This window comes from Hetaerina americana, unplaced genomic scaffold, assembly GCF_022747635.1.
Source record: "Hetaerina americana unplaced genomic scaffold, ioHetAmer1.1.p SCAF_52, whole genome shotgun sequence".
Lineage (NCBI taxonomy): Eukaryota > Metazoa > Arthropoda > Insecta > Odonata > Calopterygidae > Hetaerina > Hetaerina americana.
This window is the reverse complement of record NW_027287117.1, coordinates 837,345-855,000: the sequence shown is the minus strand read 5'-3', so window position 1 is coordinate 855,000 and position 17,656 is coordinate 837,345. Positions and strand designations below refer to the sequence as shown.

At 38.0% G+C, this 17,656-nt stretch overlaps 1 protein-coding gene across 2 annotated transcripts in view; it reads left to right on the top strand.

Moving 5' to 3' along the window:
• The window catches only part of Ask1 (apoptotic signal-regulating kinase 1), a 109,115-nt gene that overhangs the window by 40,806 nt on the left and 50,653 nt on the right, over nucleotides 1-17,656 (top strand). For both annotated transcript variants that reach the window (XM_071593152.1, XM_071593151.1), the window contains exons 12-16: nucleotides 5,452-5,635; nucleotides 5,888-6,021; nucleotides 9,613-9,740; nucleotides 11,611-11,748; nucleotides 14,488-14,654. In XM_071593152.1, coding sequence (XP_071449253.1) covers nucleotides 5,452-5,635; nucleotides 5,888-6,021; nucleotides 9,613-9,740; nucleotides 11,611-11,748; nucleotides 14,488-14,654 — 751 coding nt within the window. The remainder of the gene's footprint in view (nucleotides 1-5,451; nucleotides 5,636-5,887; nucleotides 6,022-9,612; nucleotides 9,741-11,610; nucleotides 11,749-14,487; nucleotides 14,655-17,656) is intronic.

The following is a 17,656-nucleotide window of genomic DNA, read 5'->3' as shown; positions in this document are numbered from 1 at the left end:
TTTGTTTTGTTAGGAATAATAAAAGGTTTGTTTGGTAGTTGTGTCCATCCAAAAACCTACCTTAACCGGTAGATTACCTTAAAAAACAATATATGTATGTATATATATATATATATATATATATATATATATATATATATATATATATATATATATATATATATATATATATATATATATATACATAATATATATATACATAATATATATATACATAATATATATATACATAATATATATATACATAATATATATATAAATAATATATATATATATATAATACAGGGTTCGTCCGGGAAATAAGTGTACTGAGCTCAGGAAAAAAAATTTATTACACTTTTACATATCTTAAGCTAATATTCCTCAAAATAGGACCCTTGTGAGTCGATACACTTGTTCCAGCGGCGTTCCCATTCCTGGAACGCTCCCGCGAAGGTCACATCGGGAACCTCTCGAAGACACGTCGTCACGGCCTCTTTGACCGCGTTTAAAGTCCCGTATCGCGTTCCTTTCAAACTCCTCTTTATCTTCGGGAACAGAAAGAAGTCCAGTGGTGCCAAGTCTGGGCTGTAGGGCGGGTGCGGCAGCATTGCCACGCCGTGCTTGGCCAAGAAGTCCGACATGACAAGCGCGGTGTTAGACGGCGCATTGTCGTGATGCAGCGGCCAGATGTTTTTGATCGCTGGCCGGACACGGGCGACTCGTTTTCGAAGCCTGTCGAGCATTACACTGCTCTGCTATCATCCGGACACTAAGACGACGATCAGAGTTCAGTACATCGCGAACTTTTCGCACATTTTCGTCGGTGAGTGTCATTGATGGGCGTCCAGGCCGTGGTTCGTCGTCGACCTCTTCTCTGCCCTCCACGAACATCTTGTGCCACCGAAAGATCATGTTTCTGGACATGGCTGACTCCCCGTAAGCCTGGTTAATCATACCGACAGTTTCGGTAGACGATATCCCAAGCTTTACCGCAAATTTGATGGAATAACGCTGCTCCAAAAACTTCGGCATCGCGTTCCATGACGTGTGTCGAGCGTGGAGGTTCGCGTTAACAGAGCTCCTCACTACACCACAGCTCAGAGCCGACTGCCTTTTTCAGCGTCGCTTGCCAACATACCCCCCTCCAATCGCAGCCCGTCAGAGCGGTGCTGGGCGCGCGTGGAGCGGCGGGAAAAAATCAGTACACTTATTTTCCGGACGAACCCTGTATATATAATATATATATATAATATTTATTTGTCCAAGAGACACAGTGCATAGTAAAAATACTGGCAAGTGCATAGGATTTGTCAAGTACAAAAATAGAAATTATTACAAAAATAAGAAATATTACAAAATTAGAAAATGCTACAAATTTATAAATTAGGCCTCAGGTATTCTTTTACACTATAATAACACTTTAAATGAGCAATTCTCGAACCATTTTCTTAATAACAGGTACACGTCCTTCTCTTTTTATACATTCCGGTAGATTATTATACAGTAGACTTGGGGCCATTTGTAGCCAAGGTTTAATTAGTTGACCTCACATGTAGGTTGTAGTTTTGTCTCGTATTATATAAGTGGATGCTGTTATTGGTTTCAAAGTCAGTGCTATGCAATTTAACAAGTATTACACATTGATAAATATACACACTAAGTACAGTTAACAATTTTAACCTTTTAAAAAGAGGTTGACAGTGAGCATAATATTTTTCATTACACATAACTCTCACCATCTTTTTCTGTAACTTCAGGATACTGAGAAGGTGAGAGGGTAGTCCCCACAGTACAATTCCATATGAAATTCTTGAGTGGAATAATCCATAATTTCTCCTTTGGTGGGTGAAACAGCCCGCTGACGCCATCTCTTGGCTAAAGAATCAGGGCGCTTGGCGACATATAAGACCCACGGATCTCAGGGTAAATTACATATCCTCGATAGCTCAAGTGGTTAAGAGCATCCGCCCGGCAAGTGGAAAGATCCGGTGTTCGAGTCCCGGTTGAGGAAATATTTTTACTCTTGTGATCCGTTCGATTCCGCCTTCCCCACCTCTATTGTGTTCGTCCTTTATACGTGTTCCTATCCCTTTTCCTTATATATGTTTCTGTATATATGAGTATTTATTCGCCGTTTGGCGGGATTTCGTGTTTGAATGTATATATATATACATATATATATATATATATATATAAAATATCTTCGAAATGGAACGCTCATCGGCGACACACAAATATATAAAAACACAGATGTAGTGTAGAGTAGATATATATATATATATAGATGTACTCTTGGCTACGTAACTTTTGCAAATGTCAAGTTATGACACTAAGATTTAAAGGGAATATCAACAACAGATGTACCAATTTAACAAAAAAAACAGAACTCAAATCGGAACGATGGGAGCACCACACGGTGGTTATTCCGGGAACTTTTTGATCAAGGTAGTATATATATATATATATATGTATGTATATATGTATATATATACATTTATAAGTATTTAAGTCTAAGTATATATATATATATATATATATATATATATATATATATATATATATATATATATATAAAGCGGAGGTGAGAGCAATAGCATTAATGAAAAATTAACAAAATAAATGTAAAGGACAACTGTAAGATAGCAGAAGAGCACATTTGCAAGCAGAAAGGGCTAAATGACTATTTGGCGTTTGAGGAAGGAAGTGAGTGAGGAAGAGAGGTCCAGGGAAGGTTACTAAATGGTTACGGAATTAAATATAGTGGGGAGACGAAGAATTTGGGAATGTTGGGAGATCAAAAAATGGAATTTTGGAATCTGCATCAGACTCAAGTTACATGTTGGTCGTGGGGAAACACAGTTGAGAAGAGAGGAACAAGGTAATTGGTATGGAGAGTTCCGTTGAAGATGCTACGTAAGAATTTTTTATCAGATAGGAATCAACAGTGGTAGAGATGGGAATTATCAAGGGATGAGAGAGTAAAGTTACAGGTTGTATTTTTGAAGGAAGGGATGCGATAATGGGAAATGGTAGTAAAGAAATTAAGGGTTCTGTTGGGTAACTCTTAAGTATTTGGGCAGGCAATCTACCAGATTGCTGAACAGTATTCTAAAATTGGGAGGACCTAACCGAAAAATATCATTTTAATGGCGAAAGGACCACGAACATCAGTGTGGCGATTAAGTAGGCCGACTTAAACTATCACAGTGAGAACTGATAGATGGGAAAGGGTAGTTCAAAAGAGTGTATGGAAGTGAATGTGGTTTGTGCTTCAAAGAGAAGGTAGATAGCTGGTTTTGAGGGATTAATGCATTACTGTTAATCAGAGCACCAAGCAGTGATGGAATTAAGAGCAGATTGTGGGGAAAGGGCATCAGATGGGCAATCAGTCAGTTTGAAAATTTTGCAATCCTCTGCGTAAAGAAAAATATTGCAGTGTATTGTGTGTATTGCAGAAAAATATTACTGACCTAGAAATAGCAGAAGTTGTTAGAAAAAATCACTGTATTAGAAAGTACAAAATCTGTAAAACATATGTTTCAAGTTTGGAGGCATCATGTTGTTGAGCATTTGTTTGGAAGCCATCGATAGTGAACGTTTTCAGTGAATTGGTGAAAATGGGGAAAATTGGTCATCGTTATGTGATACAATACCTCTATTAGGAAGGCCTTAGCCTAACCAATATAAAAGCTGAACTGGATTCTACTCTGGGTGAGTCTGCTCCTTCATTTACAGAAGTAAAATATTATGTAGCAGAGTTTAAACGAGGCTGTACGAGCTGTCCATACGAGCATTGCATTGGTCAACCAAATGAGGTGATGACTCCAGAAACAGTGAGGAAATTCTGCAAAGTGATACTGGATGATTATCAACTGAAAGTGCTTGAGCTAGCAGACATTGTAGGCATTTCAAAAAGTATGGTACATCGCATATTAACTGAAAATTTGAATATGAGAAAGCTGTGTGCAAGACAGGTGCCACATTGGCTCACACTCGAGCAAACCAGTGTTATGAAGATGTTTCAATTGAGTGTTTAGCCAAGTTATTGCATTATCCGTTCTCCGTTATTGCATTGGCCAAAAGTCATGAATTAAAGTTCGAATTGCTACCTCATGCACCCTATTCACCAGATTTAGCACCCTCAGATTCACAAACTTGAAAAAATGGCTCGGTGGTCAAAGACTTTCCAGCCGTGAAGAAGTGATGTCGGCAGTCAATAGCTATTTTGAGGAGCAAGACAGTTTTTATTATAAAAAGGGTGTCAAACTTATTGAACATTGCTGGGAAAAGTGTATAGAGCTGGAAGGAGATTATTTTGAAAAACGAATACATTTTTTTCCAAAATTTTTGTGTTTTCTTTGTAGAGTCGGGTACTTTCTGGAATACCCTCGTATTTCGTAAACATTAAGATTACATATCAGTGCCATCATGTAATGTGAATAAAAGAGATTCTGGTATTTTGTAGAGAAATGAGAATTTGTTTAAATAAACAATAATAATTTCTCAATTTAGGTAATAAATTAACCTATAAAACCAAGAAACTCCTTTTCTTGGTGCCTTTGTTGAGGATAATTTAGTGAGTGCATCTTTATCTTGGTCATTCAAATTCATCCACTGTTTTCTGTCCCGTCTTCCTCAACCTCTATGATATACCACCGAAAAAAAATCTTCATCTGACCCATCAGTAGAGTTTTGAGTGCCACATTTTTTAAGAGAGTGCATCAAAATTTCTTATCTTATACTTTCCCATTTTGTCTCAATCCATTCACGTACATGGTAAGTGCAAATGATAGAGTGCAAACATTCTCTAGATATACGTACGTGGGTAATCTGAAAAGTTTTCAGAATCAAATAGAAATAAACAACTTACCTAAGTGAAACTTTCTTATTTTCCATTGTAGTCACCCTATACACTAATGCACTTGGTCCAGCCTTGTTCCAATGTCTTGATCCCATCTTGAAAATTAGTTTCCTTTAGGCCTGAAAAATACTACCCGTCTACTTCTGCTGTTAGTTCTTTGTTTGAAGAGCATCTCCGTCCACCGAGGAAAATTTTGGCAATTGAAACTTTTCTATCAAACTGTACTCTGGATATTGTGCTAGACTGATATGATATTTTCACTAATTTTCATTTGGTTGCGTGTCAAACATTTTCTCCTTTTACAGAATACCACAAGAAATAGGAATTAAAATGAAATGTATTTTCTGAGTCAGTTTGATAAAATTTTACATTAACTGCTACTGTTGGTGTATACAAATTGATAGGGTTTGTCAATTGTTGTAATTTAATCATGTTCTAAGTAGCATTAAATTATCTTGCAAAATATTTTTCCCTCCTATTGTCAATTGTACATTTTTTGCACCATTCTCCAGGAAAAATATAATTTGAGATTTTACTGAATTGACTTATCTATCTATTTTTTGTTTGGACCATATTATATTCCCTTTTCTTTTCCATATCCATTTCAGTTTGTACAAGAGAGATGAACGGTGCCTTTTCCTCTACGTCCACGAAAATTCTGATGACTTCCAAATTTATCTCCCATCTGAGGGATATCGGCAGAGGTTTTATGATCTCATTCTGGAAATGACAGTTGATCAGGAGGGAATGGTCACTGATCTTGACTCAGCATTAACAACAGACCAGATGAAGGTAAAAAAAAATATGCTCAGTGTCAATTTATTTTCGACTCAAAGCTGAACTGGCTTTGCCATCCATGCTCGTCAGTAATGAACTTTTCCTTTTTTTTTTTGAGAAATGCTTAGTTCCACTTTTAATCAAGCCTTTTTTCCCTATGGATGGACATTGGAAGAAGTTGAAGAATGTGCTTTGAGGGTGATAATGTTTCTCATTTCCCTCATGCATGATTGAAGTGTACAATATTTTATTCTCTTTTACTTGTAGTTTGAGTATGAGCTTGATGATCAAAACAAGAAAATAATTCTTGGCAAGGGGACTTATGGGATTGTCTATGCTGCAAGAGATCTTAACACCCAAGTTCGGATTGCAGTCAAGGAGATTCCAGAGCGTAATTTGGGGTATGTTTATTGTACAGTTATGCTGAAAAAGCAAAAGCCCTCTTTATTTTTAGTGTATGTTGTGCGATGATGGATTGGACATGTGGAGTTGAAAAACCATTCGTGGTAGATCAGAGTGGCATGAGCCTAGGTTCTAATTCTAGTCAGTGTGGGCAGTGGATTTATGGTTGCATCCTGATACTTCAAATTGAGTGTCCTGTAGAGAGTACTCCATGTAAAAGTACTTTGTCCATTTGATGGAAGAAAATGACTGTGGTCTCGTTGGTGCCTTTCATTGAGAGCATGCTCATGTTAGTGGGTGTGGCAGGCTGTGTGTTAGTTGAGGGCAGTCATCTGGTGACTGGAGAGTCCTGGGATTAAATCTTGATGGTGCCCTCGGATACTCCCAGCTGGGAAAGACCGGTCAGGTTGTAAAAGAATCATTAATAATCGAACAGAGCAGGCACGTGAATGAGCAATACATTCCGTAGAAATTTCGAAGAAAGGCATGAAGTGATTCATGCATTTTTGGCTATGAGAAACAGCTTTATTTTTTTATTCCTGGCTCCTTTGATAAATTGTCTCATTAACCTCCTTAGTGCTGTGTCCTGCCAGCAGTACTAGCGAAAAGTGCAGGGGGTAATTTGATCAAATATATCGTCTGAGGGAAAAGAATTTTAAAGTCATTTTTAAAGATATCCATGTGCAGCTTTTTTTTTATTGTACATTAACTGAATTAGGTAATATTTGTTGATGAATTTTATGTCATCTCTCAAAATAGTTGTCATTGTTTTAATCTACTAATTATGAACAATAGTTTATGTTTGAGCCGACGAAACCAGTGCCCTTTAAGGATTGACCATCCTCTTATGCTATTTATTATTTGTCAGGTGTTATTTGTTGAGTGTATTCTGGCTCTTTAACTGTGATATTAATAATTTTACTCAGAATTGAAAATATGGCAAAATATCACTTTGAAACCCTTGGAATTTACACATTGATGTAAAACATTTTGTATAGGATCCACCCATCATTGAATCCTTTTAATGAAATCTTATCCCTTTATTATACATTTTCAAAATATGAAAAATCCCACAGTTCACAGCAATGGAAGTGAACCAAGATTGGCAACTGGTGGACTTTACAAATAGAAAATGACAAGTGAAACCATTGTCATATGAATGAATAACATAGAAGCCTAAACATGGAATATGAATTATGCTTTATTTGATTCCAATTAAAAAATGTCTTTGTTTGATGGTAGGGCATTGCATTACTCCAGAGGGAGTATATCAGTGCTCATGTGTACTTGGTTAAGGAACTTGATGTGCCAGTTTTTTGAGTTGAACACAAGTTTCAAATGAATGTGACCATATCGTTAAAAGGCAGAAATACACAATACACTCCAAGTATGATTAACTTGAAGGAATACTGAAGACATAGTGTCAATCTTCAACATCTGAAATAACCCTGATTGGAGGAGTTTTATTTAATTTAAATTGCTTATATAGCCGTCTGAGGTGAATGTGAAAGTGTAGACCCTGAAACAGTCTCTCAGTGTAAGTGTACATACAGCTCTCTGTATCATCATTCTGATGGTCATTATGAATTTTCATCATGTTTGTCTTGTGTTACGTACAGTGGAATCTCATAATGGAAGCATAATCCATTCTGCAATCTTTTTTGGAAATCTAAACACTCGTTAGTGAACAAATTTTTGTGTCTAAATTGATGTAAAATACGATAATCATTCCATATAAAAAAAAAAAAATTATGCCCAAGGTTTTTTCTAAGAAAATTATTTATAGATTGCTTAGGATTGTGGATCATGTTCCCCTTTTTTTTCTATCGCGGATTGAAGCTACCGGGAATGTGAAGTCGATTTGCTATAGCACAAAAGAATTAAAATAAGTTGTTTATTATTTATGATACTTACCTAATTTCTTTTTACAAAAAGCTGTTTAGAGACGGTTTTTTTTCACCGACGCTTCATAATTTGGTATAAATGTGACTCAGAATGATAGTTAAATAAATTTATGTGTATACATTTTTATCGCCACTGCTGTATCAGAGTGATGCTTCCTTTTCATGATACGATGCAAAAGTTTCCCTTGACCTCCACATCTCATTTAGTGTGCTGCTTTGGAGTTAACACTTCTTGAAGGCTCTTTGACTTTCTGAATGGTAAGCTAGCAGGGGTTTAATTTTCAAATTGCTGCTAGCATTTGTGCTAAATGGCAGCGTGAGGCAGCCTTTTATTGGCTTGTGGTAGGGCAATGTAATCTCTTATGCTGTTACGTGCATAAATATAGGTTTGCTTTGATGTCATCTTCCCGAAGAGAACCGTCTCGTCACAATTAAATACATTTCAGGGCAAGTAACCCTCAGAATCTACAAGTCTCTGATGAATTACAAGAAAATCTGGGAGATGCTGCAACAGTAACTGTTAATGGAGTCATCCGCAATACGCACATTACAATGCAACAGTTTCAGAGTGTAAAAATCTTGCACCCTGACCGGGATGAAGTTCTCTGCTGTCTTTGAGTTGGAACTTGCTGCTTCATCGTGACTCACTATGCTGTGGTTCTTCTCTTAAAACTTCTTGAACCTGCCACAGCTTCCCTTAAATGCTTATTTTTTGTCCATTCATGATCCTTGAGTTTTCCTAACTAGGTCAGCAAAAATCACTTTCACCTTCTGACAAATCGTGTTCTCGTTAATGGCATTGCCTTGAAATCGTTTTATCAATATGAGAAGTAACCTTTCAACATCGTTGAGAATAGGCAACCATTGCCTAAGTATTCTTGTCGCTCCCTTTGAAGCATCTATCCCTTATAATTTTTTCCATGTTCTTGAGGGTAGTACGAATCGTTGACGTTGGCTCATTGTATGTGTGTGATAGATTAGCTACACTGACACCTCATTCTCACTTTTGAATGATTTCACTTTTCATTTTTACGGTTATTTTTATTCTCTTTTGACTGTCTTCTTCTGGCTTTTTCTTTTTCTTTGAAGGCATTTTAAAAGCCATTCATAAAATATTATTAATCTGTAAACAAAAAGTCTCGAGTAGCACTCCTGAACACAAGTTTGGACAAATGTGCGATCACTAGCAACACTATAATGCTTGTGGAACTAGCACTAAACACAAACGTGAGCAGTCGGGGCAATCACACAAAAGCATTCCCATCTCCTTGTCTTTCATTATGCCAAATGCTGCTTGCCAAGTGAGTTATCCTTGGGCACAGTATTTTCGCTCCTTATGCGAATTACTCGCTATCCAAGGGGCTCGTTAAGTGAGGCTCCACTGTAATATGTTATGATATTGATCTTTATTAGATATTGCAAATGTTGGTACACAGTAAAACCTGGTGGAGCACTGCTAAAAATAAATAATGATAAGGTGCTAAATATTACTGAAACGTTTAGGCTGAAAGTGACAGTTCCAAAGCCCTTGCCAAATTTTAAAAATTACCCTGCCAATTATTTTCTAGTGCACTGTTAACTTCTCTGTCACATTTTGTGAGTACATGTTGCAACTCCAAGACAATATTTGCAGTGCTTTTTTTCTATTGCATAAATCATTCTGTAATAGTGATTTGAATTCTTCAGGGATGTGCAACCACTCCATGAAGAAATAAAGCTTCACTCCCAACTTCGACATAGAAACATAGTGCAGTATCTTGGATCAGTGTCGGAAGATGGGTACTTTAAAATCTTTATGGAGCAGGTTCCTGGAGGTAAGTTACTATCCATAAATTTTATGCATTTATATTCAAGTGTTATGGTTGGTCAATAAAGTGATGATGTCTGATGTAACTCAAATATTAGTTTCTGGAAAGGTAAGGTGCCATTCAGGCATAAAAGTTGTATACAGCTCAATAAGACTACTATTTTTTTTTGTGACAGCTGCATTTAATTTTTGCAGTATGTTTTTTAATAAACAATGAGGATGAAGAATTATGTAGCAGCTGAAAGAAAATGGTAGTCACCTTAGTGAAAGGGTTTCTCAACTGACAATGACTTAGTGTTATTAGCCTAAATTTCATAATTTAAAATATTTTCTCTCCATAAGAGTCAACCGTGGGTTCTTTTAGAAATTTTTTTGCATCTATAAATGTGACTCACATGCCATGACATTTAGTATTTGTTTAATTTATATCGTGCAGTCATGTATTAGGCCACGGGTTTGTTTATTTAAGAAATCTTTTTTTTTGTTCATGTTATATGCTTCTACAATACTTTTCCTTCATCTTGTCTCTTAAAATTGACCACCTAAATAAAAACAAGATACTTCATCAATTCATTCCCTTCTTAAAACAGTGTCAATCTTGGTGCCTTGGTTTCTGAACTGTTTGACGTTCTTTTACCTTCGTTTTTTCTGATTTTAGTGCGTTATTATACTGTTAAATTGATCATTTTGTATTGGCATGATGATTTCATCATAATTATCTGATACTGTATACTCAGGAAAAGATAGTTTGTCATATACAAATGCTTTAATCATTTAGACAGCTGAGAGTATTGTTTGGAAAATTCAGACTATTGCATTAATATTTAGTATTTGTTTCTCAAAGTAATTTTACTATGGTGCGGGCTTTGATATATTAGCTCATACGTAGTCAACCACTTATACTGTCAAATCGTGGGTTATTTTTCCCCACCTGAAAATGTTAACAAATGCCATTAATTAAAGTTGCTTTGCTGCGATCAGTTTTGAAGTCAGCCAGTCAAAATTTAAGCGATGGGAATCAAGTAAAGAAGTTTTGTTTTCTAAAATAAGATTTGTCAGGCATGTAAGTTGTCTTGTGCACTGACTGTCTAAAATGCTTAGTAGTAGTTTTGAGGGGAGGCGACCGACAGCTAAGGTCATTTGCGCCATAGGGGATGGACAGGAAAGGATGAAGGGTGGAGAGAAACCCGGCGTCGGCATTAGCCTACTCTTTACGAAAGGCGCCAAGGGGTCCGCAGTTTAACGTCCCATCCGACGGACGGCGTACTCCCTCAAAGTGCCCTCCACAAAGCACCTCAAGTAGGGATCGAGATACCTCTGAAAAATATTCAACACCGCCGGGATTTGAACCCGCGCCCTCAGGGTGGGAAGCCACCTAAAATGCTTAGAAACAGTTCATAATTGTGATTTACTTTTCAATGGTATCAAGAATATTAGTATTTTTATCACATTTTCATCCTATTCAATCGAAAACGATGTATGTTTCAAATGCAACAATTGTCGATCGAAACAGATTGCCAATGCCCTACCAACTCCTGTTTTGTGTTTTAGATACCTTCAATGAATATTCAAAGGATCTTCCTTGTGTAGGAATGATAATGCAGATTGTTACCGTACCAGCAGTGACAATAATACTGCACAACACGTTGCGCAATTTTCACTAAGTTTATTGTTACAATATTGTATTTATATATCATTATTGGAATTAATGAAAGTATGCTGCTAAAATCATGTCAATTTTATTATTTAGAAAAATATTGCAATGCTGGATATATTTTTAAATTGATAATTGAGTTTGAATCATATTCTGAGATTTTTTTGTAGTGGTGAAAATCTAAATGAAATAACATTAAGTATAACTATTTTTCTACTTTCAGGCAGTCTTTCAGCATTGCTGAAATCAAAATGGGGGCCATTGAAGGAAAATGAATCAACTATTTCCTATTACACCAAACAGATACTTGAGGGTTTGAAATATCTCCATGACCAGAAAATAGTTCACAGGGACATAAAAGGTAACTGCGAATATAATCGCTTAGTTTCATTTTTGTTTTTGTTAAAATTGTTACATGCTCCTCACTTCATGATTTAGTTTGCCACTCCTAATTGTATTTGATAATTTTTTTAAACAATAAATTGCGTCTTGTCTCATATCTTGGAATTAGTTTTCCATGATTCATCATTTGAAGAAATAACGAAAGTAAAAATTATGATAAATAATAATTGCATGCATTGTAGTACCCCAAAAATAACTTATGGAAGAAGGCGATTTATATTTTTGTCAAAATGTTGGAAATCAGGAGGTAGCCCCATCGTCATCAGCAGAGAAATGTGCAAATTATATTTTTATTTTGGTCGTTCAATGCCACTTTGGACTCGAGTTGATCATTGATCTCTCAGATATGGATGTAAATTACAGAGCATATTAACCTTTTTAAAAAATATATGAAATAAGTATTTTTGTGAATTTGAAAAACAAGAGTTTGAGTAACAGCTATTTTTTGAGATGTTAGTTTTAAAAAACATTGAATGTTCACGGCTTAATATTGTGGAGCAACTTGCAACTTTGGGGGTGGCAGAAAATAAAAGCCCCTAGTTCAGGAGAGAGATTTAACGGAAGTTCCAGTGTGTGGATAAAAGATTTCAGGTCACAAATGTCTGCTTGGTCTTGCAATTTGTCTTGCGGCTCTGAGAGAAAGGGCAAGGGAATACGGTTTTGGGAGACAGAAGGTGGGCAGGGAAGGTTGAAAAGGGTCAACTAGTCAGGTTTTGAGAGTTGAAGTGGTGGAGGAGGTAGGAAAGGGTGGATATGGATACTGTTGATGAAAATTCTAGGCAGAAGCATAGTACAGGGTTCGTCCGGAAAATAAGTGTACTGAGCTCAGGAAAAAAAATGTATTGCACTTTTACATATCTTAAGCTAATATTCCTCAAAATAGGACCCTTGTGAGTTGATACACTTGTTCCAGCGGCGTTCCCATTCCTGGAACGCTCCCGCGAAGGCATCATCGGGAACCTCTCGAAGACTCGTCGTCGACCTCTTCTCTGCCCTCCACGAACATCTTGTGCCACCGAAAGATCATGTATCTGGACATGGCTGACTCCCCGTAAGCCTGGTTAATCATACCGACAGTTTCGGTAGACGATTTCCCAAGCTTTACCGCAAATTTGATGGAATAACGCTGCTCCAAAAACTTCGGCATCGCGTTCCGTGACGTGGGTCGAGCGTGGAGGTTCGCGTTAACAGAGCTCCTCACTACACCACAGCTCAGAGCCGACTGCCTTTTTCAGCGTCGCTTGCCAACATACCCCCCTCCAATCGCAGCCCGTCAGAGCGGTGCTGGGCGCGCCGCTCCAGGCGTGCCCAGCCCAGGAGTCAGTACACTTATTTTCCGGACGAACCCTGTATGTATATATGCTAGGTTTTAATGCAAAAAGTATTGGTAACAATTTCTTCCTGCTGTGTCTTTAAGTTGCAGAGCATTTGTACTGCACATGCTCGGTGTTGGGAGGTCCCACCTTCAACACGTGCCAAGTGACGATCGCCTGCGAGCATTCATTCAGCCTAGATTGTGTATTTAGTGCTGAATGACTCTGTGGAAGTGCAAAATGCAGCAAACGATTGAACAGTGGTACACCATCAAATTTTGTGTTGGAATGGGAAAATAGTGTAGGGAAATGTTGGGCATGATTTTCCAAGTGTTCGAGGATAAAAGCATGTCACAGACTGCAGTTTTCAAGTGGCACAAGATCTTCAAAGATGGCCGAGAGAGTGTTGTTGAGGACAAGCCCCGCAATGGATGGCCGTTGATGTCAAGAACCGACCACAACATGCATTGCGTGCATGGAGTGCTGAATCCAGACTGTCAGCTATGTGTGCGCATGATCATTGATAGTAAATGAATTTACAAGATGACAGTGCACACCATTATCACTGAATATTTGGCATCATTGGAAAGATCTTCACCAAACTCGCTCCGAAGGTCTTTGGACGGACGATCAAGAGCAGAGTCGAGTGTCGGCTTTCGAAGACCTTCTGCTGCGTCATCACAATGATTCCCCGACCCCCTTACAGTCCCGACTTGGCACCAGCAGACCATTATTCCTATTCCCAAAAGTGAAATCCTCCCTCCCTGAAAGGACACCACCATGGGACCCTGTTTGCTTCAAAGAAACTTGCACAGGTGTCCTCAAGAGTACCCTTATCCGGAATCCACTGACCAGGGAACCTTAGAACAAAGTTTTGGAAGAGCCGTCAGCAAAAGTGTGTCAATGCTCAAGGGATGTACTTAAAAGAATTTTGAGGCATTTTTGCATTATCTGAAATGACTCTATGTTCTAAACTTTTCCCGATACTTTTTATCCAGTTCTCGTTCGTATTCTGTAGCTTATTTATGAGGTCATCTTAAAAATTTTCATCCAATAGACCTTGAGGAACTTGAGAGCCATCCATTGAATCTTGGAGTGCTAATGTCACCATGTAAACTGCTCCCCTCATCATCCATTACTTTGAACCTTTTGAGCAATTGCATTATTTTTCCATCATGCTGAAATTTGAAGCTAGCACTAAGGAAGGTATTAAGAATGTGATTGATGCATGCATCCATAGCGTAACTTCTGCCCTAAAGTGAAGGAGAATTTACCCTTGACCTCTTGCGAATCTTGTGCATCATGAGTGGTGTGGTTGGCAAATAACTGTGCATATTTTTAATGTTTTCTATTCACAACTTTAAAATGCTTTGCATTACTTCCAGGCGACAACGTGTTGGTCAATACTTACAGTGGAGTAGTGAAAATATCTGACTTTGGAACTTCCAAACGTTTGGCTGGCCTCTGCCCAAGCACAGAGACATTTGCTGGAACTTTGCAGTACATGGCTCCAGAAGTAATTGACAAAGGCCAGCGGGGCTATGGGGCACCCGTAAGTAATTTTCCTTTACTTATTAAAATTAAATTGCAAAAAATAATTTTTGGTAAATTAAAAAAAATAATGGTTAACATTAAAAATAACTCATTCAGCTGTATCATAACTAAATGGTTTGTTTAAAAAGTATCAGGAAATGCTTTGAAACGATAGATTTATTTCAGATATTACTACAATGCCTCAAAATCCTTCAAAGTACATCCCTTGAGCATTGGCCTTGGGAGTGGCTTTTCCATTACTCAAAGGCTCCATCGTAGGTGGATTCCAGAAGGTCTTTAAGGGTAGGCATCCAAGCTTCTTTGACGGCACTTGGGTGGTGTCCGTGGATTGTGGATTTAAATTTTATAGGGAAGTCTGCTGGTGCCGAGTCTGGACTGTAAGGGAGTTAGGGAATCATTACGATGCCGTTGCAGAAGGTCTTTGCCAGCAGCTGCTCGATTCTGCTCTTGGTCATCCGTCCAAAGACCTTCAGGATGAATTTAGCACAGATCTTTCAGATTGCCGAATTTTCAGTGATAATGGTGTGCATTGTCATTGTCTTATCAATGCCAATATGATCTGCAATCATTTTGAATTACATGTATAATTAGAATGTTCACACAACTTCTAGGAAATGATTAAAGAGACATGCATGTGGACATATATAAGGTCAATACTTTATTTTTCATGAGTATATATTATAATTGTTCAAGAATTTGTGAAAAAAAATGGACTTTTGAATACATGGAACATGCCGCCCAAGTATTAAGCCTTAATTTATTAAGTATCAATAACATAGATATTAAAGAAGAAAGGGGAAGAAAACTCCAATGGCCGTAAGAATTAGTTGCCAATCTCTCGTCAGACCAATTGTTGTGTTGGTGTGATGGGAATCACGTCAGGGACCAACCACAACCTCTCGACCAGAATACCCTCTGTGGTGGTTTACGGGAAATTAATCCGCGTCAGGGACCAACACACAGCCACACGCACACTATCCTGACTGAAATCCTTCACGAGGCTGTGAGACCCTGTTAAAGAATTTCAGATGGAGACGGAATCCTTCACGAGGCAATAGAGTAGACCCCGTTCAAGATTCCGGGATATTCTCAAGCACACACTCTGTGACTGGCACAGACCAATCACACACACAAGCACTCAAGAAACACAGTCACATACTCAAAAGGGCCCAACTTCTGGGAGAATCTGGACACAGGTAAAGAGCAACTAGGAAATGCGTCGAACACGCGTGTTTCGGCCACAAAGTGGCCCTCTTCAGCGAACCGAAGGGAAAACACCTCCAACACAAGGTTGAAAGTAAACAACCGGAGACAAACGTCATATTTATATAGAGACTGTGGGAGTTGGGGGGACCAATCGAAATAGTTAGAAGATGGAAAGGGGAGGGGTACTTTAAACGTATTGGTGAAAAGGAAGGAGGGGGGGGGGAGGAAAAACAGATACCAAGGGACTGAGTGGAACGGGATTTGTTGCATCAAGATCAATTTCCATTGGCGGGGTTGTGAATAAATGGTTGAGATTGTCTGGAGAAATGTCAGCAGGCAATTAGTGTGGAGTTTAGTTATGCCAACACCAAGGTGCTTCAAGCTTTTCCAAATTTGAGACCGTAACTCTTTAGATATTTGGAAGGTATATCTGATTTTGGCATTTCTGATGGCTTGCTTAGTTTTGTTTTGCAGTTTTTTGTAGATATTGAATGAATTTTTGTTTGTATGTTTTTTTAAAAAGGCTATAGGTTGCTTCATGACTGCGTATCAAGACTTTTATTTCATCTTTTATCTATGGGGAGATTGATTTTGAGAGTCAAATTTGTCTCATGTTTGTCTCCTAGGTCATTTAAGAATGTATTATAGTACAACTTTTTTTATCTATGTTGTTGATGAATCTATAGGCTGCCATGAAATGGTAGCAGTGTTGGATAGCAGTTCTTTATTGTCTATGGACTTCAAATTGTGAATAAGAATGATTTTCTACTAAAATTTAGGACATCTTGTCTAACTGAGTATGTCAAAAATAATACATTATCCATGGATATTCCTGATGCAGAATGCAGATGCAGTTCAACCAGCCACTAAAGGAACTGAGAGGCACAATTAATCAGCGTAGATGGTATAGGTGCTTAGCACATCACTGCAGGAAGACTAGACAATTGGAGGAAACGAATAAAAACCTGTAAACTCTATTGAAAAGGAAGGCACTATTAGTGAAATATGCAAAAAGTACTAGACTGACACTAACTCATTTTTCACTAAATTACATCTAAACACAGCACTACAGGATGACTAAACAAATGGGAAAAAATAGAAAACACTGTTGAAAAGGGAGGCACCATTAATGACAACAATGGGAGAGGCACTGGGCATTGGCACTAAACCACTTTTCATTTTATGACTTCGCAATGTAGATCAGGAGCCGATAAGCTGGATCCAGAAGCAACAGGGGTGCAGGATAAAGAAGCTTAAGAGATGCAGGAGTAAGATGAGGTGGGAAATCATGAGTGCAGAAACAAAGAAGGCAGATCAGGTTTAATTACCGAGTTATGGACGACAGGAAGGTAGAAGCACAAAGCACGGAAGGCAGGAATTTAGAGCAGCTTGAGGCAAAGAGGCACAGATATAGGTAAAAGTGCACCGCAATAAGGTACTATGGGAGAGTGATATTTTTTGCCATAGGAAAGAGAGCACTGGCAGGTTACCAATCACTGTATTAAACTATTTAATGCTATCTGCAAGCTGTTGGTTGAAAATAGTTGGCAAGGAAGGCAATTCACCCGCTGGGTTACGGGTGTCCGCTCTTTGATGAAATATTGCGATAGCTATATTCAATGCCTGACTGCTGCATGTCTCATCCATTTGAAATGTAAATCCTAGAGCCATTAGGTTTTAAGATAATTATCCTCCCATCTTGGGTCGATACATTCTTTGATCTGGCAAAATATTTGGTGGCAGTAGTAGTGTAGTGTGAGTGACTCCTTTATGAGAAAATCCACTCGGTTTTAG